Source organism: Gossypium hirsutum, chromosome A05 (assembly GCF_007990345.1).
Source record: "Gossypium hirsutum isolate 1008001.06 chromosome A05, Gossypium_hirsutum_v2.1, whole genome shotgun sequence".
Taxonomy (NCBI): Eukaryota; Viridiplantae; Streptophyta; class Magnoliopsida; order Malvales; family Malvaceae; genus Gossypium; species Gossypium hirsutum.
The window spans coordinates 107,420,467-107,443,589 of NC_053428.1; the positions used below are offsets into that span (position 1 = coordinate 107,420,467).

General features: G+C 34.4%; 2 protein-coding genes and 1 long non-coding RNA gene across 3 annotated transcripts; all 3 read left to right on the forward strand.

Moving 5' to 3' along the window:
- Positions 1-1,536: 1,536 nt before the first annotated feature.
- LOC107959493 (seipin-1) lies at positions 1,537-3,380 on the forward strand. The gene is made up of 2 exons (XM_016895564.2): positions 1,537-2,161; positions 2,576-3,380. The coding sequence occupies exons 1-2, from the start codon at positions 1,589-1,591 to the stop codon at positions 3,254-3,256; spliced, it is 1,254 nt and encodes a 417-aa protein (XP_016751053.1). The 5' UTR covers positions 1,537-1,588; the 3' UTR covers positions 3,257-3,380.
- Positions 3,381-16,344: 12,964 nt separating this feature from the next.
- On the forward strand, positions 16,345-17,633 carry LOC107961417 (heavy metal-associated isoprenylated plant protein 45). The gene is made up of 3 exons (XM_016897557.2): positions 16,345-16,943; positions 17,020-17,095; positions 17,184-17,633. Exons 1-3 carry the CDS (start codon positions 16,896-16,898, stop codon positions 17,504-17,506), a joined length of 447 nt encoding a protein of 148 aa, XP_016753046.1. The 5' UTR covers positions 16,345-16,895; the 3' UTR covers positions 17,507-17,633.
- Positions 17,634-21,435: 3,802 nt separating this feature from the next.
- Positions 21,436-22,793, forward strand: LOC107959494 (uncharacterized). Its single transcript, XR_001700826.2, has 2 exons — positions 21,436-22,085; positions 22,386-22,793. It is a non-coding gene; the product is annotated as an uncharacterized lncRNA (long non-coding RNA).
- Positions 22,794-23,123: the final 330 nt, after the last annotated feature.

Consider the following 23,123-nt stretch of genomic DNA (forward strand, 5'->3'; position numbering starts at 1 on the left):
AAAAAAATCAAGCAAAAGATAAAGAGCAAAAAGCAAAGCAAAAATCAAATAAAGAATAAAAAAGGAAAAAAAAAGCATACAGAGAACTTATCCTTTAGGGCTTCTTAGTTATTTGGGCATTGAAGTCCCGTTCAACAATTCAAACAATGAAAATAGAGAAGGGGTCGAGGAGAGCAACATATCTCGGGCTTGCATCAATCTAATGGTGGATGTCGATAGATTAGGGTTTTCAACTTTGAACCTTTACGTGGGATTTTGTAGGTTTTGGTCACTTTTTGGGAAAATCGAAACTGAAGGATGGATAGAGGGTGTTGAGACCTATCGTTTGGTAGTGGTTTTGTATTTGTTGAAGCACTAACGGTAGAGCTCTTCAAACAACAACGACTAAGGTTAGAAGAAGAAAGAGAAGGAGAAAAAGAATAAAAAAAGGAATAAAATAATCAAAATTCAAAAGAAAAAAATATCATTTCAGATTTCTATTTGAGATTTTGACAAGATTAACCAAAATAATCAAACTATGTAATGTGAGTGCCTAAATTGAAAACTTTTTTCTATTTTAAGTGTCTAAAATTAAAATTTTTAATAGTTGGGTGACTACCTTCGTTGTTTGCACTTCAATTTTAAATTTATATTAACTATTTTTTTTATTTTATATTTAACTATTGCAATACATGTAATTAATAAGTTTTTCCTCGTATTATTATATGAGTAACCAAACAAGTTATAAATAAGAATTTTGGTTTTGTTAAAATACCTTCGTTAAACAAATTTATATACTAATATGTAAAAAGACTAAAATTTATATTTAATTATTTTATATTCAAAATGCTATTTCTTTTATTAACCGAAAATTTTAAAAAAATTAAATATCTAGTTTAAGTTTTTATATAATAAATTTATATTCCATATTTATAAATAAATGCATTTACAATCTAATCTAATATATTGATATTAATTCTATATTATCTAAGAAAAGTAAAATAAAATTGCAAAATTTTTAATATGTGAATTTTTTTTATTGTACAAATATTTTGTTGAAGAATATTGTACAAATTTTATTTTTATAATATTTGAATTATAAAAATAATTTTTATATTTAAGTTATACTTAATTATTATTTTAAATAATTTTACTCTGCATTAGTTAGATAAAAAATTAGGTAGTATTATAAACAAATAAAATTTTTTTATTATATTTTTTATTAATTTTATAATTCATATTTAAAATTTATAGTTATTCTTTTGTAATGACATAGTTTTCGAGACAACACCCAATATTTATTAGTAAAGGCAAAAGTTTGTTTTAAATTCAAAGCTGAGTTACTTAAGCAATAAATTTAAATTAATAGAAAATCCAAAAAATTTATTTTGCCGAAAAAAAATTAAATTCATGAATTTAAAAATAGAAGTTTTTAGAAAAGAAAAATATTCCCAAAACTAAAATATTGTGGAAATTCAAGATTGAATAACACCTGTCGATAGTCTACCTCGGCTTGTCTCCACGTTTCTTTGCTCATGCAAAAGCAGCTTTACATTGCAGTTGGGTCATACCAATCCCCAAACACACAAATTCAGTCTCACTTTCTCTCATGCTCTCATCACCTGAAATGGAGGAAAAAGAAGCAGAAGTAGTAGAAGCACCAAAACCAGCTGACTGGTTCAATACCTTATTATCTCTTCAAGCTGATCTCCTTTACAACTGTTTCACCACTCTTTCTTCCCCTTTCTTCACCCTCTTATCGGCGGCCTTTGAGTCATACCGCCGTGCCGAAGAGACGACAGCCAACGTCGAAACGGCGGTTCAAAATCTACCTTCCAGCATCACCCACGGTAGCACTGTCTTGCTCAAGAGAGTCGGGTTAGGACTTTTTGGTGCTGCTCAAATGTGCATGGTGTTGGTCTTTCTGATGGTTTTGGCTGCTTTTGTGGGAATTGGGTTGGTGCAACTTTGGGCGGAGGAGCCTGTTTTCGTTAGAGAAAAATTGTTCTTTGATTACACAGAGGTGAATCCTACGGCGGTGTTTTGTGCTGGTGGAGGTGGCTTTGATGGCGGCTGTTATAGGAAGAAGCAGATGGGTGTTCCCGTTGGTCATACCATTCATGTTTATTTGCTTCTTTTGATGCCTGAATCTGATTTCAACAGAGATATTGGAGTATTTCAGGTATTCTCCGATTTTATTCGTACTTCTTCCAATTTTTTGTTCATAGTGGATTGAATAATCTCTTTTCACCCCCAGCTGATACCGTTCTTTAAAATTCCAATTAAATTTTTTTACTACGACCGAAAAAGAGGGTATCTAAATTTAAGGCAAGATGGGTTAAAAACTAATAAACTGTGTTAGCTGAAAGGTAATTCACAAGACATGCTAAGCCTATGATTGGTTAGATTTGGCAATGTGAAGTAAGGATAGAAGCCTCTTACACGTGTGTAGACAACTTGTTTACTAATAGTGAAAGGCCTACCCTCCCTCTGTTTGTTGCTGATATAAGCTAATGTGGTGCATTCCGACCCCAACGCTTTGGGTGTCTTTGATGGTTACAAAGCATGTAATCAACCATAGTATTTGTTTGATTAGTTGAATGCAGAACTGATATCAATCAATGGAGATGTAATTGGTAAGTCTAGCCAGCCTGTTATGTTGCGCTTTACAAGTCTACCACTTCGGCTTGCACGTACATTTTTTATGGCTATACCTCTCTTACTCGGAATTTCAAGTGAGACGCAAAAGGTGAAGATTGAGATACTGAGATATAAAGAAGGATATCCCAGAAGTGAAGCCGTGAGGGTAACATTGGCTCCGAGGGCCGGAACTTTGTCGCTTCCACAGTTGTACGAAGCGGAAATCATCATGAACTCACAGTTGCCATGGTCTAAACAGTTGGTCCACAATTGGAAGTGGACCTTGTCTGTATGGATATCGCTCTATGTATACATTTTCTTCCTCATACTTCTCGTCGGTTGCTTTAGACAGCTATTCTTTCCATTCACAACATCAGCAGGTGTCGAAAGAGATGCAAGCGTAGAGGAATTGAGAGAGCCAGTAATGGGCGGCAGAAGAAATGATCGTGTTGAGGTTTCCGATCTAATGAGCAAATGGCAGCATAGCAGACGGAAGCGGAAGGCGATCTTTCTGAACAAAGAAGTCTCAGAGATAGCGGGGTCATCAGCATCAAGCATTAGCCTAACTAGGGAAGATAAGAGTGCGGTAATTGAAGAGGATGTGGGAGACTCAGAATCAGTATGTTTAGGTGGTTGAGTTTAAAATTTTCCATGTTTATGTTACACCTACATATTTATGCTTTGTTTTCTTTTGATCCTTCTTAGCAAACCTTCTTTCTTTTCCCTAGTAAATAAATAGTTTACTATGCTTCAGATGAGAAGTAAGGCGAAATGTTGATTTCACATTGCCATAAAATTACAAAAAAAAATTAATTACTATTATAATTACTAACTATCAAATAATAATTAAGTCATTGATCATTAAGATTAACAACTCGTGGTCACGATTATTTTCTATTTATCTCTTGGTCACGATTATTTTCTAGTTACTATTTTTTAGACTGATTTTATTATTGTGAATGATGCTACATATTGTATTAGCTTTCGGTTCATTATCTTATCTATTTGAATTTAAAGTTTTTACATACAATTTACGCATATATAATTCAGGAGTAAGATATGTTGAACAACGATGGATTCAGGATCCAGTTTGTTATATTCATATATCTATATTTTGGGAGTCATCGATAATCAAGATCAAGATAAAGTATTTTCTTAATTGGACTCGATAGATGATATATTAATATTTTAATTGATTTGTTCATTTTTTTTAATAAAAAACGATCTAAGAGTCAAAACTCAAAAATCATTTTATTGCATCATTTAACACTAAATCATGAATATTCGCCGGATAATCCATGTTAAAGTTCACAGTACAAATATTAGCCAAAGCCAAATTACAAAGCTTATTCGTAATTTTATTACAAATCTTGAGGCCCACTTAAAAATAAAACAATTGAACGAATCCAGCATCATTAAAGACATATTTAGGTTCATATACTAATATCTGTATTAATATTTAATCATGTAATAACGTTTAGTGTTAATTAAATATTAGATAACGAGTTAATATTTGCTTTTATGTTGTTTTGTATGCAAAATCATTTGGGACAATATACAAAGTGTACTAATGTAATTTATGGATAATTTTATTAGATCAATCTGTTTAAGAAAAACACAAATATACATAGACGAAAATGTTACACTTAGAGCACTAGATCTAATAACATAGACAAATATAGAACTCAATACTTATTAGTGGCGAGTAAAATTTGTTTTGACTCCAGAAAATGAAAAAAAAAATTTTAAGTTAATCAAATTAAATTATTCGTTTTTCAAATAAATTCAAATACGTAATACGATTTTTTGAGAATTCGAATTGAGTTAGAAGGTATAACTTCAATGTTTGTATTTCCCGACGCCGTTTCGTTCAATCTTAAAGTCTCTATCTCCTGACAATGAAAAGAAAAACAGTCCTCTTTAACTTTTTCAGTCTTCCCGATCAAAAACAAAACCTTCCCCAAATTACAAACACTAAAGGGACAATTTTACATGTTTGTATTATATTTAGATTTTATTTTAAATATAAAACATTATTCAATATTTATAAATTTTGAAATCATTAAAATAAAAGTTCTCTTAGGATGAATTACTTTCTTGAAGAAAAATTTAAAACCATTTTTATTTAAATAAAATCAATTTTCTTAATAAAACTATATATGCCATAGCAGCAACCACAATACTAAACTCGTAGTAGTTAGTTTAAGAGTTTTTTTTTTTTGGTCAAAGTTAAGTGACAAAACACCTAACCATTAGAAACGAGTAGAGCCAATTTAGTTAGTTGAAGTGTTAAAAAATAATAATATTAACAATTAGAGGTACATTGATACGAAGTAGTAGAAATAGTGAAGTGAACAATTTCGAGTACATTAATATAAGGTAAAATGGTAGAAATAGCAAAGAGAATAATTTTTATGTACAGGTATCACATTATATATAGGGTGAAAGTTGAAGGAACAAAAACTCAAACAATCATCAAATCCAATGTTGATCATGTTTTCCCATGCAAGTTTCTCAAACAAGCCTCTATTCCTTCCCATGCAATGTTTGGTTCTCTCATCAACAAAGACTTCATATGACCCACTCCATGAATGTCACCAATATTCAATGGTCACTCTCTTTTTTTCTCTCTCCTTTTATTGTTCATATTTGTGCCTAGAACTCCAATAGTTTTCAGCTCATATTTGTGCATAGCTTCAGATTTACCAACAAACACTTACCACCTATAGAGGGAGGCTACAACTGCTTTACTTCTTGCCTTTGTACCCAAAAAAATATTTAAGTCAAAAAGCACGTCTGCAACTTTCAGCTTTTCACACGCACCATCGGTCAGTGTGAGTAGGAGAGAAGAATCTACAGCTCATCTCTGGGGAAAAAAAGAATAAATTACTATAATTTATTAACCATTGATCATTTCTATAGTCATATTTTACAAGACAACTAGTCTCTTGTTCACTTGAATGTATTGGTTATCTAGAAAACAAACAGAGCCATCTTTACTTTAGCAGAAGTTGAGAAAGAGTGACAAAGAAATGGAAGCTGTTATTGCTTCGATTTGTGGAAAAGCTGGGGAGTTGGCATTTGATCTCATCAAACAAGAGATGACTTACTTCCTAAACTATAAAACCAATCTTGAGAATCTCAGGGAGGGAGTGAACGACCTGAAAGATGCAAGACAGAGAGTCCAGCAATCCGTTGATGCTGCCAAACGCCAAGGCTGGAAGATTTACAACGACGTGGACAAATGGTTGACCATGGTTGATCACAAGATCTCTGAGATGGCTGAAACCAAGTTAAAGGAAGATGAAGAGAAAGCAAATGAAAAGTGTTTGATCGGACTCTGCCCCAACTTCAAGTCTCGTTACCTGCTCAGCAAGACAGCAGAGAAAGAGGCCGACGCCATTGTTCAACTCTTGGAGAAAGGCCGATTCGATAGCGTTTCGTACAGTCCTGCTCCCAGACCTGCCAATGGTTCAACAACAGGTGCCTTAAAAAGAGTCATGGAGGCCTTGAAAAATGATGATTCCACCATAGTTGGGGTGTATGGAGCTCGTAGACAGCCCATGGCGATATTTGTCAAAGAAGTTGCTCGACTTGCCAAGTTGGAGTTGTTTGATAAGGTGGTCGTTGTCACTATATCACAATCTCCCAACATTGAGAAAATCCAGAGCGACCTTAACTTTGATAAACAAGACAAGGTTCTTATAATTTTGGATGATATTTGGGTGTCATTGGATTTGGGAGCTCTTGGAATTCCATCTGGTGGTAAAAACATGGGATGCAAGATCTTGTTGACATCTAGAAACTTCAATGTTTTATCCTCCATTGGTGTTCAAAGACCTTTTGCCATCAAGATTTTCAATCAAGAAGCAGCACGGAACCTGTTTAAAATCATGGGTGGTGATATTGTTGAAGGATATGACTTGTATTGTACAACAAATGAAGTGGCCCAAAGATGTGCAGAACTGCCAATTGCCATTGCAACAATTGCAGAGACATTGAAGAATAGGAAGGCTGTGTTTGAATTGATGAATGCTTTACAAGAGCTCAAAAGGCCCTTCCTAAGAAGCTTCAAAAGGAATCCCGGTGATCGGTATTCAGTAGATGTGGCCAAAGGATGGGTTTGGACAGATTCCGGTCAACTTGATTTTGTATTTGGATCACTTCGGATTTTAATTGATTTCAGCTTAGGTTCAATTCAAGTAGGAGTTATGCCAGGTTCAAACCATTTCCAGTTTGATCCTTTTCAGATACAAATTATATTTAAGTCCGGACTATTTCAAATCTGGATGAAATGATAAAGTTTTACTCCTCTTTGGAAATTGAGTCCTTATAATAGCTTAGGTATTGTATTAAAATTTTGAAGTTTAACATTTTAGGTTGGATCCAATATTATTTTAGGTAGCATTTGGTAATTGAAATTTGGATTTTAAAATTTTAGGGTTTGTTTATTTCTTAACTTTATTTTTTGAAAAATATTTTTTAAAATTTTCTGTGTTTGGTTCAAGAAAATGAAATTGGTTAGGAACGCAAAAAGTCGCTTTCTTCTGTGAAATGATTTACCCTTTTTTCATATATGTATATATATATGTGACATGGATAAATGATATACAATGGTTGCAACTTAAACATGCTTGTTCTCATTCTAATCATGTTAATGTTTTCAATTATCTGACTTGAATAATGAAAGTACCATTGAGTTTTATCGTTCAACATACAATTTGTTTATTCTGTACGCAGGTTTAGGGTGGGTTTAGATAAGTGGTGCCTGTGGTTAATGTAAAAACAACGGTGGTGGTGATATTAGATATTGTAGCGTGCGATAAAAAGTAAGCTAAACGAATCGCACCATTCTCAATCGTCCATCCAAATCCACCCTTAGGTGGATCTCGAAGTCTCGAGAAGTAACTCAGCATCCAATCCATAGCTTTTAACTCAACAATATTTGTATAGTTTCTTTAACATTTTGATATGAAGCATGTACCTAGTTGTGAATCGGTTTTGTATATGATATGATCATGTTGATATATAGATTAATAATGGTAAACTTGATATGGCCAGATGGTATTGTATATATGTTATGTTTTGAGATTGTTGAAGTTGAGAAGAATTTGACATGTACATGTGATGTGTGGATGAATGAAAATGAATTGGTATCAAAGTAGAAATGGTAAATTGTGTAATGTATAATAGTGTTACAAATAAGTACTTATATAGAAAGAATGAAAATTCGAATACTAACTTAAGATAAAAAAAATTATAAGTATCAATTTAAGAGAAAATAACAATGAAAAATGAAACTAACAGAACAAATAAAAATTGAGAACATGAATGTTAATCTAATACTTAACACTTATCTCCCGTGTTTCTACTCAAAGATGTAGCGGTGAGCGTTCAATCGAAATGAGTTGAATCGAGTAAAAATATTGAGTTAATCGAGTTGACAAGTCATATTTTATCATCCTAACTCGATTTGAAATTTTTTCGAATTAAGTTGAGTGAAATTATTCAAATTAAATAAAAATCTTGTTATAATATAACTAATTCCATGTTAAAACACGTATAAATTTGAAAAAAAAATTCAAAGCAAAATAATGATAAAAAATAAGATGTTTTAGTACGATTGGCTTGAATAATTAATTAACTTATTTAAGTTCAAAAAATTATTATTTTAGAAAATTTCTAAAATTTAAACTTTCTTTAATTTTAGAATTTTTAGAATTTTTATAAATATTTTCAATTTTATAAATTATTTTGAATTTTTGAAAATTATTTTGAATTATTTTGTAATTTTTGTTGAGAGAGACCAATTTGCTTATTTTTAAAATTGAGAAGGACCAAAGGAGTATTTACACCAATATGTTATTCGAATTATTCCAATAATTCAAATTGTAAAATTCAACTTGACTCAAACTCGAAGATCGAATTGCTTATTCAAGTTGACTCGAATAACTCGAACAACTTGATTTGATTAACTTGAAATTCAAAACTTTTTTTTTATTTTTTCAAATAAAATTCAATTTCGCTCACTCTTACAAAGATCGGCTGAAAGAAGAGAAAAAAATAGTATTCTCTAATTTTTCAAATAGAAATAGAACAAAAAAGAAAAATTATTTGGCTAGCGTTGTGGGATAAGTTAATGTAATGTTTGTTTTTAAGATTAAAGTTACTTAGTGAAATAAATAACATATATTATCAATGTATCAAATATTTATTTAGATTATAGATAAAATTAAATATAAAATTTATTTTGAGAAATTATTTAATATTATTAAGTGAGAATTTGTCTTGTCTTTATGACAAGCCAATTATATTATAGATAGAATTATAATAATATGTGAGTTGTTAAAGCTAATATTATATATTCAATAATTAAATTGTAATTTTTTTTAATTAAGTGATTAAAATAAAAATTTTATTAATAATTTAGTCACTATAGTTTACGTAATTACACTAAAGCAAGCATTAGTGTTGTCAACTGTGCACACATATAATATATATGGGTGACTGAGCAAGGTTTCCTGTAGTTTTAGCTTTTGGGAGAATTTCTGGATATCACTCGATGTAACCTTTGGATAAATATATATTATATCTAGTATGCTTGTCGGTTCTCTGTGTATTAATCTTGCAGAGAATCATTTTGATTACCAATTTCATGGAATTTTACAATAATATACCCAAGAATTATGTTCTGATTTTCATGGAATTATACTATTATTTTGTTCCTTATTGCTTTCTAGGCTTTAAAATAATAGCACGTCAGTAGCCCATGTCTGCTAGGCATCAATCCTCCTATCACATCATCCTCTGAAGAAATGCAAGGTTTAATGTGTAAGTTCTTATTCTAAAATTCTGATTTCAAACTTAGTTTTACATAAGGCTCATCTAGAGTATTTATAGGCTCAAATTCTCTTAACAGACTAGCTAACAACTCAGCTCTCCTGTAACTGCATTCTAACAAATTCATTTATCTTAACATGCATCCATCTCCTTCTCCGAACAAACCCGAAGAAAATTCCGAAACCTAGTAAAGGACCCAACTGATAGTGGTTTAGTTAATACATCAGCAACTTGATCAGACGCAGGAACTTCACCAACCACAACTGATCCATCAGCAACCTTTTCACGAACAAAGAACAAATCTAACTCCACGTGCTTGAATTTGGAATGTAACACAGGATTGGCAGCAACAGCAACGGCACTGGAACTGTCACACCAGATATTAGGCGGAGCAGAAGACTTAACATGCAACTCCTGAAGTAAGGAAAGTAACCACATAACATCACTAGTTACAGCAGCAAGACTTCGATATTCAGCCTCCGCCGTAGATCGAGACACGACCTGCTGTTTCTTAGACGACCACGAAACAGGATTTGACCCCAAAAATACACAATATCCTGAAGTTGATCGTCGATCATCGAAATCCAATCCCCAATTAGCATCAGAAAACCCAACCAACGATATTAAACCAGACCGACGAAACATAATCCCAAAATCAAGTGTTCCAGCCAAATACCGCAATATCCTCTTAAGTGCACCCATATGAACCGTGGTAGGATTATGCATGAACTGGCAAACCCTGTTTACCGCATACGCAATATCAGGCCTAGTAATAACCACATATTGTAAAGCACCAGCCAAACTCCTATATTCCGTCGGATCTGACAATAAATCCCCGTCATCCTTGGAAACATGAGACGAACTAACCATAGGTGTATGAACACTTTTAGCATTAGACAAGCCACTTCGTTTTAACATATCCTGAACGTACTTTTTCTGGCATAAATGAAGACTCCCATTAGAGGACCTAGTAACCTCAAGACCCAGAAAATAATGCAGACTTCCCATATCTTTGAGCGAGAACTCATCATTCAGCAGCTTCACAAACCAATCAATAGAAGATGATACACCTCCAGTTATGATTATGTCATCAACATACACAAGAACATAAAGTATGGAGTCAGAGCAAACCCGAACAAACAACGAAGCATCAGATTTGGAACCAACAAACCCAACTGCTAGAAGAAAAGCCTTTAGCTTCTCAAACCATGCGCGAGGAGCCTGACGTAAACCATATAAAGCCTTTTTTAAACGACAGACCAAAGGTTTTCCATCAACTCCAAGCTGTACATATCCCGGAGGTTGCTGCATAAACACTTCTCTATCAATATCACCATTTAAAAAGGCATTGTTAACATCCACCTGACGAAGTGACCACCCTTTAGTGACCGCAATCGATAAAATAACCCTAATAGTCGCAGGCTTGACCACCGGACTAAAGGTTTCTTGAAAATCACATCCCGGAACCTGAGAACAACCTTTCGCAACTAAACGTGCTTTGCACCGTTCAATCGTACCGTCTGGATTTTTCTTGACTTTGAATAACCATTTGCAGCCAATAACCTTGCGACCTGATGGCATGGAAACAAGTTCCCAGGTACCATTTCGGATGAGTGCATCATACTCAGCTTGAGCAGCAGTCTGCCACTCAGGGCTAGCAAATGCTTCTTCAATCGTTGAAGGTTCACTAACTTCAACCGCAAGAACTTTAGGTTTGAAAATCCCAGCCTTTGATCGAGTAGTCATAGGATGAACATTCGTATCAGGCACAGAAATCTCTGGTCCTATAGGAACAGATGGAATTGGAACAACTGGTGTGGGAGACTGATCATTAGGATACGAGTTAGTACTTCCGAAATTAACAGCAACTTCATTTGGAGAACCCGGATCTTCATTAAGAACCGGAACACTAGGAGAAGTAGTACTCGTTGGATCAGTATTAACTTCATCCGGAGGAACCGAAGATCCACTCAAAACACCCGGGCATGCCAAACTAGTAACTATGTTCCTATGATCAGAAACATTAGTCTGAACTACCGGAAAACACGTAGGTACAGTATTTACCTCCCAAGAGGAGCATGATAAAGACGCTGGAGAAAGAAACCGTGACTCATCAAACTCTACATGACGAGATATAATGATTCGACCATCAGGTAAGAGACATTGATACCCTTTGTGACAAGAGCTGTATCCCAAAAACGTACACGGTTGAGATCGAAAATCTAGCTTGTGACGTTGAAACGGCCTCAGATACGGATAGCAACAACAACCAAATACCCGCAAATGCTCATAGGTAGGATCACACCCATACAACACTCTATACGGAGTCTTACCATCCAGTACTGGTGTAGGAAGACGATTTATCAAATGAACCGCACATGTAAACGCATAGGCCCAAAACTCCATTGAAAGCCCTGCTTGAGCTAATAGAGTAAGCCCCATTTCCACAATATGTCTATGTTTACGTTCTGCAACACCATTTTGTTCAGACGTATGAGGACAGGTAATGCGATGAATAATGCCTTGATCAGCTAAAACCGAGGCAACCGCTCTATACTCCCCGCCCCAGTCACTCTGAAACTGCTTGATAGACTTGCCGAATTGATTCTGCACGAGTTTCTGAAACTGAACAAAGCACTTCACAGCTTGTGATTTTTGTCGAATTAAATACACCCAAGTGAAGCGAGAACACATATCAATAAACGAGACATAATACCAATTTGACCCAGAGGCAACTGAGGCAGGGCCCCACAAATCTGAAACAATCAAAGAAAAAGGGTCAGTATATTCAGTAGTAGAAACCGGAAACGGCAATTTATGAAACTTTCCCTTTTTACAAGCAGTACAAACATCACTTATTTCAACTTTATTTAATTTGAAATGACAGCTATCAAGAACATTCTTAACAACTTTCGAAGACGGATGTCCAAGACGCTTGTGCCACAGTAAACAAAACTCACTATCAGCAGTCTGAGTTGAAAGATCAACCTGAGCAGTGGATGGATGAAACGAAACAGGAATAGTAGTATCGGATATGGAGAACTGATAGAGCCCATTATGTATACGGCCCGTCAGCAAAACCTCCTGTGTCACGCTATCCTTAATCACACAATAATTTGAGTGAAACTCAAAGAAAACACCATTATCAGTTGCAAATTGTGATACCGACAATAAATTCTTCCGAATAGCCGGCACACATAGTACATTAGATAATCGAAGTACCCTAGACTTTGTAGCCAAAACACCCTGACCAATAGATGAGATCATAGCAGGCGAACCATCACCCATTAAAAGAGAAGACGTACCTGAATATGGAACAGCATCATGTAGTGCCGAAGGATCTTGACACACGTGATTGCTGGCTCCCGAGTCAGGATACCAAGATGATGAGCCAACCGGCCTTGGAACACCTATATTATCCGATGGCTTTGATGGACCCAACTGCACATTATTCGAAACTGGATTAGTAGCTATGAAAGGATTATTACCAATATGTGGCCCAATACCATTCTTCGGCCCAACACCACTATTAGGCCCAATAGTACCATCAATACCATCATTCGGCCCATGCTCTTGAGGCCTAAATGTTTGGCGCTCATTAGGCTCCCTATGCGGTCTGGGCCAACAATTTTGCCCACCATGAAATGGACCATACGGCCCCACCTGTTGCTCACAAAATGCATTAGTCCCATCAGCATACCACTTTTGACCACAATCATAATTTTGACCAGCAAAATAATTCTGACCACTTCCATTATAATTTTGACCATTTTCAAAATAATTTTGACCATGGTTAGAGAACCTAGGCCTTGTGTTTTGCTGTGCAGACCATCCCCGAGGACCAGAGGCAGTTGGGACTTGCGGCGGACATGGCGCCTGAGATGTGTCATCCCGGTGATAGCGATAATAGCACCGCTGAGCAACATGGCCGAACCTCGAGCAGATCTGACACTGAAGTCGCGGCCGGAAGTTCCTACCACGGCCACGAGATCCCGAACGGCCTCCACGCAACGCGCCATCCTCGACCGGCGGCAAAGACTCCTCCACAAGATTTGCCGCATACACAACGTCTTGAGAAGCCTGTGCCTGCCTGTTCTCACACTCAACAAGCGCAGCCACTAAACGCTGAAACGGTAGAGGAGTCGGCGACAGCGATGCAGACGAAACAATGCCCTCAAACTCTGACGGAAGACCGGCAAGCAAGACCGCCGTGCGTTCCGCCATCGAGATAGGATCACCAGCCGCTGCCAAAAGTGCACAAATACCCTTCAACTTAGTAACATACTTACGGATCGACATGTTACCTTTTTTTAGAGAATGAAGTTCATGACGTAGGCGCGACTGCTTGAGATCCGTATCTGCAACGAACAATTCCAACGCCGTCGTCCACACATCCAAGGCCGATTGAACCTCTGAGAACGAACTCAAAATCGACGAACTTATAGTAGAGAGGAGCCAAGACGTGAGAAGATTGTCTTGCTGTTGAAAGGCAGAAGACGCCGGATTCAACACCAAAGCACCGTCTGGTGCAGTGACGAACTTCGGCGGAGCTGTAACAGAGCCATCAAGAAAGCCAAACAGTTCATATCCATTAACGATAAACCGAACCTGTTGCTTCCATTGAAGAAAGGATCCTTCATCAAGCTTAACAACATCGTGCCGAGGGAAAGAATTGACCACACGATCATTGGCAAAGGCAGCTCCACGCGACTCAAGTGACTCCGAGGCAGCAGAAGTTTCATTGACGTTAGCCATGAACACGACTCACCTGGCGACTGATACCATGAAGAAATGCAAGGTTTAATGTGTAAGTTCTTATTCTAAAATTCTGATTTCAAACTTAGTTTTACATAAGGCTCATCTAGAGTATTTATAGGCTCAACTTCTCTTAACAGACTAGCTAACAACTCAGCTCTCCTGTAACTGCATTCTAACAAATTCATTTATCTTAACATCCTCTATGGTTTACATGTTGACATTGCCTTGCCTTATCCCGACTCTGAATTAGAATGTAGCAGCTCAACTGGGCTTCAAAGAGAGAGTGGTTGACATATACATAAACTTTTTGAGTGCAAAATATAACTTATGGATGATGCTAGTGGTCTGTGGTTCTGCTTTTGCAGTCTTTCATGATCTTCATTGTTAAATGATAAACAAACTATGGTATCCTATCAATTGTAAAGGATGTGATTCCTAGTAGGTAAGCTATGCGATGGCGTCTTCCAACATCATCATCGCAAAGGGTTGCCCACTTTTTGGCAGAAACAGAATGGTTGGGTAATGCAGTGGTATTTGTGCGGTGGCCTTGGGGGACCGATGAAATAGTTGCTAGTCGAGTAGAACTGAGGGCGGCGGAGGTGGGGAGAGAGCTGCTGCACATCCAATGACGGTTTTTTTTAAATAACCTAAGAAATTAATTAATTATGAAAGTAATCCAAAAGAAACATTATATTCGAATATATCTTGAAATCTACAGTAATCGTCGGTGCTGCTTGACACATTAGCAACACCAGTCCCTTATTATGATCTAACTATCAGTTTAAAAAAAATTGTGTCCTCATTGTGTCAAGTGACACCTATATGTAATTTTTAAAATATTCATAAAAGATACGGGTATTCACGATGGAAAACATATATATATATATATTTAATGGGTGCCACCAATGGTCAGGTAGCACAATTATATATAAATTTTTAAAAAAAGTGGCCTGAAATGAAAAAAAAAATCGAAAAAAAATTATAGGGTGAAGCCCATGACTCCATTTAGTGATCCGAATTGTGAGGTGACATGTTTAACCGTGGAACAATATATCTTCGACTGACGATGATTCGATGGTGCAAAACGGAGATCGAAGAAAGAGTTGTTCGAAGCTTTGGTCATTTGTTTCAGAAGATTTAGAACCAACTATTGGGATATTTGAACCATAGAAATCAACGAAAAAGAAAAAATCTCTTTTTTGGTGTCGAAATCAAAACGAAAGGCTGCCGTAAATGTTTACATCAATAGCTACTAAGTGCGAAAGGAAAATTATGAGATTTTTAGTGAGAATTTGAACCAAAAATAGAAACATTAAAAATACGCCACCCAAGATTGTAATTTTTAAAATATATATATTTAATGAGAATTTTAAAGTTGATAATAACTTTTTTAAAAAATATTTAATAGGAATTTTAATGAAAACTAAATTTTAACAGTCAGCTTTCACTATATTTATTTTAAAGTTGATGGCAAAAATATTTAATGGGAATTTTACCTAAGAATAACCCAAAAGAATTATTTAATATTTTTTGTTATTAAATAATTTTTTACCTAACACACCGGTGGCACCTATTAAAAGTTTTTCTCCATCATAAATATTTGTATTTTTCACGGGTTTTTCAAAAAATACATACGGATGTCACTTGACACAGTGTCGACTTTAAAAATTTTCTTTTTTTTAAAAAAAATTGATGATTGGGTAATAATGAGAGGTGATGTCGTCGATGTGTCAAGTGAGACCGACAATTACTGTAAATTTCAAATAATTTTCATATATAAATCTTCTCTTGAATTGTTTTTGTAATTAATTAATTTTTTAGATTATTTAAATAAAAGCCTCCAATGACTATTGCTTTCTTATAATATTCTTTGCACAAATTTAGCTGCTCAACTTGCTTCGTTTTTATTTTTATTTTGAAGTATTCTGTAGATCTAAAATATCGTAAGATATCGAAATAATTCCATTTTGGTTAGAAGAATTAAAATGTTTGCATTTGTGAGTTCATTACGTATCCAAAGACGAAGCTGAAAAAACAAATAAAGCGGTTAGAAATCATAACTTGAATTGCATGATATGATATTTTGTGCCTGATTCTTACATTCTTTCGTTTGCTTCATTCACTGAAACATGACCGCCGTTTGATTTCATCTATGTTTGGATTTTATGTATTTTTTAAGATCCTAATTGGATGGATATTGTAATTCATGCATGAAGAAATAACGAGGGACCATGGCATCCATTTGTTTGACTGAGCTTTATTACATTTTTTTCAAAGGGAATAAACATGTTATTCTCCATCTTTTACCTGAGAATGCATGCTCTTTTTAGTATAGCATGTGTTCCTTTTGAGGAGGAAACAAAAGCATCCTAGAAAGTGAAAGAATCAAACCCAGGATTGATTCCCATTGCCATCAGTTCAAGTTATAGGCTAATGGCCATGTTGATATTCTCTTTCATTTATCCACTAAATTGAGCCAGTACTCTGTAGATGTGAGCTTGGATATTACCAGACCATATAATATTGTAAGAAGAAGAAATGGAGGGCTAAAAATCAACCAATATGGGACATTTTGCAGCTGTATTTAGCTTCACAGGGAAGCCATGTTCACTACTTAAATAATCTGCCAGCACAAGACACATGTATTACAGCTTTAAGACAGATATTTCTAGGATAAAATGTTAGGTTGGTTCAATGGAAAGAGAAAATATTCCAATGCCATGTCTGTAAGTGCATGCTCTACTGCTCCTACATGTATATATTGATTTCTAGATTTTTCATTGTGTTTCTTTTCATATATAGATTGTTGAGCTTGCGGTACACATGGATTGTGAAGGATGCGAAAAGAGGATACGAAGAGCAATCTCAAAAATAGATGGCAAGACTTCATTCTTTTCCTCCAATATATACTTCTAGCATCCATTTTCATCTGTTAGTGTTTGTAAAGGAAAATGAAATGAATGCAGGAGTAGACAGCTTGGAAATCGACATGGATAAGCAGAAGGTAACAGTGAGAGGATATGTGGAGGAGACGAAAGTGCTTAAAGTAGTGAGGAGAACTGGAAGGAAAGCCGAGTTTTGGCCGTTCCCATACGACACCGAATACTATCCTTATGCTTCCCAGTATTTGGATGAATCTACATATACATCTTCTTATAACTATTACAGGCATGGATTTAACGAAAGCGTGCATGGCTATTTCCCACACCAACCTTACACAACTGTTCCTGATCAAACAGTTCATCTCTTTAGTGATGATAATGTTCATGCTTACTGCAATGTTATGTGATACACTTATGTTTTAATATTTCATCCTCTTGAATTAACTCTTTTTTACTCTTCTAATTATTACTCATCTATTCATTTTGTATTTTATCTATCACATTATTCTAAAAATATAGGCTATTAAAATGGTGAAATTACATTTTTATTATCGTAAAAATATACAATTTAATTTTAGCCCCCTAAAAAAGAATTTCTAACTTCGCAGCTATAAGTGGATGTCCTTTCAACTCTCATAATCCCAAACAATTATGTAGATGACCTTTCAACTCCTAAACCTCTCATGAAATTTATAGAGTGTATTAAATTTTTTATTTATGCATTTGTAATCTATAGTGGTTGAAGCCTTATAAATAGAGGGCACGTATAAGCTTATGATATCCAAGTTCAAAGAAAAGATAATCATCTCATCTTATGTCTTGTATTCTCTCATCTTTATTGTTACTACAATATATCTCTTTAGTTTTATAACATTTTATTAGTACGAGCTTTCTCGATAGTATTCAATATCTCATTGGAGGACAAGTAGTTTAGATGTGCAACATTCTTGTTGAAGTAACAGTCTTAAGGTATGTGATTTTCTATGCATCTTTGGAAGATTTTGAAACTTCAATATTCTCAATGAAAAAAAAAGTAGAATAAGATATTGTTAGATGCTTGATAATGATGCTCATTATTTCTTTTTTCATATTTAAGTACGAATTTATGTTTTATATATCTCATGATATGTTTGTTTATGGTCTAAGATTTTGAATAATATTGAAGTGACAAGAAATTGTATATCTTCGCTTAACTATGTACATCCTCCTTAATATATGTTGTTGATGTGATTAAAAATGATAGTCATATTTTTTATTTGATGATATTTTTCAAACATGCTATTTTGCTTATAAGATTTGTTGACACATTTGAAGGCAAAGAAAAATTTTGTAGTTGTTTCTGTGGTTAAAACAACGGCCACAACTTCAGGCACTATTTCATTGTCATGTTTGTCTATTTCCAAGAGTTGGCAAATTTTTAGAATAAAAACATTGGTCTAACAACCCGTCTTTTAATGGTGTTGGAAACGGTGGTTTTAGAATCTTGTTTTTTAATTATCGAGTCCATAAATATTATTAATTAATATTTGCGAGTCTAATATAGTGTTATATTAATTTTTAGTTTGATAATTTTATTGAATGGTTAGTAATTAAAGTACAAGAACTAAATCGTAAAAATCATAAAAATTAATCGCTAATAATTTTTAATAATTAAAAGGGTTAAATAATATTTTACCGAGGGTTAGTATGGGAATTAGGCCATTTTAATTGAGGTTGGACTATTAGTGCTTATATATGTTATAATTTATATGTTAAATAATCATTAAATAATAAATATATGTTAAAATAGTAAAGTAAAAGGAAAGTCATAATTTTTCTTGTTTCTTCAACCTTTCACCGTCCAAAACAAAGTGAGAAAGCTTGGAAGCCATTATCTTTATCTTTCCCCAATGTAGTGTAATTATAACTCTTCTATTCATTAACAGGATGAGGCCTCTGACCATCGACCCTAGCTCTAGGCTCCACATTTGAGACCTTCCTATCTAACCCTTCAGCACTCACCCTCTTTCTTCTGTAGAAACAATTCCGAACATTGAATTTTGCAACACCACTCTGAATCGACTCCCTAATACCCAAAAGACAGTATAAAAATCCCACAAAATGAAACCTATGGCCTTCTTCGCTAGGTTTAGTCGAGATAAAAGCATCCAACATCCTTCCATGATAACTAAAGAATGCAAAAAGCCCTTTCCAAAGCATCTTCTTTGTCGAAACCATCCCTTTTTCAAAATATTTTAAAATTTTAAAATTTTAAAATTGTAAATTTAATGAAAATATGGGGATCAACTTTTTGAAAAACGAAAATGGAGTCGCCACCGATCTCTTTATTTTGTTGTGATCGGATCACCTAAGAATTAGGTTATTTTAATAAAGCATTTTCGGTTTACTAAGACATCGATTATGGTCTACGAAAATTTTAAAAAACGGGCTCGGGAGTCGGTTACGTATGAGGAAGGGTTAGCATCAGTACGCCCAAAATTGGTACCAAATCGATTAAATACTGTCCTTATGTCTAAAATTAAAAGTGTTTGTGGAATGTGGTTCCTTTTTAATGGTAACCCGAGTTGGAGTTTATAATTTGAAAATTACAAAAGGATGCCCAACTATTTGGTCCAACGAGAAAATCGAAACCCAGCACAGTAGGGCACGATTCCTCGAAATTCCAAACAGTGAACATTGCCTCGCCTTTAGAACATACGAGTGAAATTTTGGAGGGATATTTGATTATTTTAAGCAAACGAGAAATAGCAACCCATCACGTTAGGGCACGATTCCGCGAATTGCCAAATATCACACATCGTCTTCGTTTAAGGGAATTTTTTAAAAGACATGAGTGAAATTTTGAAGTGATATTTGATTATTTTGAGCAAACGCGAAATTGCAACCCAGCACGTTAGGGCACGATTCCGCAAATTGCCAAATATCAAATCTCGTCTTTATTTTAAATAATTTTTGAATGAATGATTATAAAACTCGCTTAAAACATATTAATTCGATTTGAAATAAGACGAAATTGATCATAAAATTTGGGTTTTATAAAACCACATTTCAAAAATCAAGTGGAAAACGATGAATGGGGTAGTATGTGTATGCATAAAAATACGACAATGGAAAAATGAAGATAATACAATCAACTACAAGAACTTAAATGAATAAGCATAACTAGTTTGGAAATATAACTCAATTTCAACCATGCATGGAGAATAATTAACAAGGCCATATGAAACAATGAATAAATAATATGCAGCGATAACATACATGACATAATAAGATGATTAATATTAAATGTACCAACAAGATGCAAATCAAAGACATAACATGGTATAAAACTATTTTAAAATGAAGATGAATAGATGGGCACATAAAATGTAGGTTGACAAATTTGTATAAAAAGCTAGGGCTAGACATATAATTTTTGAAATAGACATTATAGAAAGAAAGAAAGTTTGAAAAAAATTGCACGTAAAGTATTTTAAACACAAGTACATTTAAAATGGTTCACAAACTACATGATGATTTAAAAACTATATATATATATATATAATATAAAAGAATAAAAATGGAGATACATGACAAGGCACAATACACAAAATAGACTTATAAATCACATTTACATGTAAGTTTATTAAAAAACATGAGATTAATAATAAAATATATATAAAAATCTTTAAAATAGTTTTATATATACATAATTATTAAAATGTATGTTGTGGAATATATATTTTTAATCAAATAACATACAAAATATTGAAGAATATTAGCTTAAAAAGTATTACATAGGATTATATAATAAAATACAAGAATAAGTTTTTTTTTTTTTTTAAAAAGGGTGTGAAAAACAATATAAGGTTGAGAATGGAGGTAAATCAAATATATGTACTAATATAGACAAGTATAAAATAATTCAGAATTTATAAGGTATATACGCAAGACATATTAAAACAGCAAAATATATGTTAGAATACATGGATAGAATAAAACATTATATGCATGAAATAGAAATAAAAATGATTTTGCTAGAAAATACATGGGTTTAGGGAAATGTATGAATCAAATGTACGTCTCAATATATGTATATGTCTGAAAAGAATTTTGAAATGAATGATGTATAAAAATGATTTCATGAAACAAATTGCCTTGGGTTAATGACACATATTGACAATTCCCACATAAATATGATGATATATGAAAGAGTATAAAACAAATAAATTATAAGTAAAATGGATTAAAATATATATACATGTACACGCACGGCTTGAACTAAGCAAAGCTAATCAAATAGTCTATGATAATATATTGCATGGCGAGTGACAAGTAAATTAGAAAATATTGCAAAGAATGAAAGTATGAGCTGGAATAGCGAAAATATACTTAATCGAAGTGAAAATAAAACTGGAAGGATAATTCATGAATAGAAGAAAAAGTCACAAGACAGTTTTAAGGATAAAAGCTTGATGTACACCAATGTCCAAGGACTAAAGCAGTAATTGTCCCCGAGTTTTTAAAAAGCAGCACTTAATCGTTGATTAAATTGGAACTATGTACAAATCTTAGGATTAAATTAGAAAAAAAAAACGAAAGGGGGTAAAAGGGGTTCAATTAGATGATGGTGCGAGCAGAAGGGGCTTAATATGCAATTGTCCCTCCCAGACCTAACACGCGGATCTTAATCATGCGTGGGTCGGGTCATCGGGCGAAGGCCACCATACGACGTTGTATTTGGACCACCAGAAATCGGTCAATTCGGCGTCGTCCTTTCGTTCCCTTATAAGGCTAACTTTGCCTTCCTTCAGCCGAACCCTAACCATGCCCTAGCCTTCCCCTTTTCAGCAGCCACACTTCACATTTTCTCTCAAAAACACCAACCCTCCGCAAGATGCGGTGACCAGTGCTCCGAGCTTCAAAGTATGGCCGATTTTAGCCACAGATCTCCCTTCTAACTCCGATTAAGACAGAGCGAAAGGGGACCGACGGCCTAGCAACGAGGTAAGGTTCTCGTATTCCCTTTTTCTTTTTATTTAAATACACAAATAGGAAGAAAATCGAAGGGAGTAGATCAAAAAAACGTAATAATCTCAGAGGTTCAAAGCAGAAAGTCACCTTGCTCTGTTTTTTTTTTTTGTTTCCTATTGCTTCTGTATGCATAAATATGCGAAAAAAATTACAATGGATCCCTCCTTTGGCTTTATAGCCGGAGAGAAAAGAAAAAATAATCAAAAACTGAAAAATACAATATTCCTCGTTTTTGTTTCTTTCTTGCTGTGTGTATTCGTCCTTTCCTTGCAGGTACAGGGTGCGTGGCGCTCGGGTACGGGGCTGTGCTGGCTGCTGAGACGCTGGCATCGTACGGAAGGTGGGCGTGGCGCGATGTGGTTGCTGTTTGTGAAGGCTGCGGCGCGAGGACCCCTTTGCCCTAGGGTTTGCCGAAACTTAGCTTGACTTTCGGGCCGTTTGGGTTTGTTCCAGTTATTGAGCCCTTGTATTTGGACTATGGGGCATTGGGCTGTGGAATATTGTAATAATTTGGACTGTAATAGGACATTAAATTTTATTTGGGTTTTACACTTAATTGTTGTTTTTTTGGTTTATTTATTTGGTATTTATTTGGGTCGGGCAAATTTGGCCCACTACATTCTTAACTAAATTGTTAACAAAAAGTGTAAGTGTGTAACGCATTCCTGCGAGTTTGTGCTATTACTTTTTCTCCCAGACACCATAATCATCTCGACACCCGACAAAAACACTGAAAAAAGTATTACCATTGGTTTTAATGCCACGTCAATATTATTTCAACATATTTTAACAATTTTAGTTATATACCTAAAAAAAAGTATCAAGTACCATCGTAAAAATTGTTTTATTCCATGTCTTAATTTTTCTTACTTGTACCACAAGTTTTAACACAACTTCCCAAATCCTTTCTCGTCGTAGATATATAGGAGATTAATGATGGGAAATTTACCATTTTTTCCCAAAGTCAAAAATTTAATTAATATTTTGTTGGCGTGAACTTTTCATAAGAAT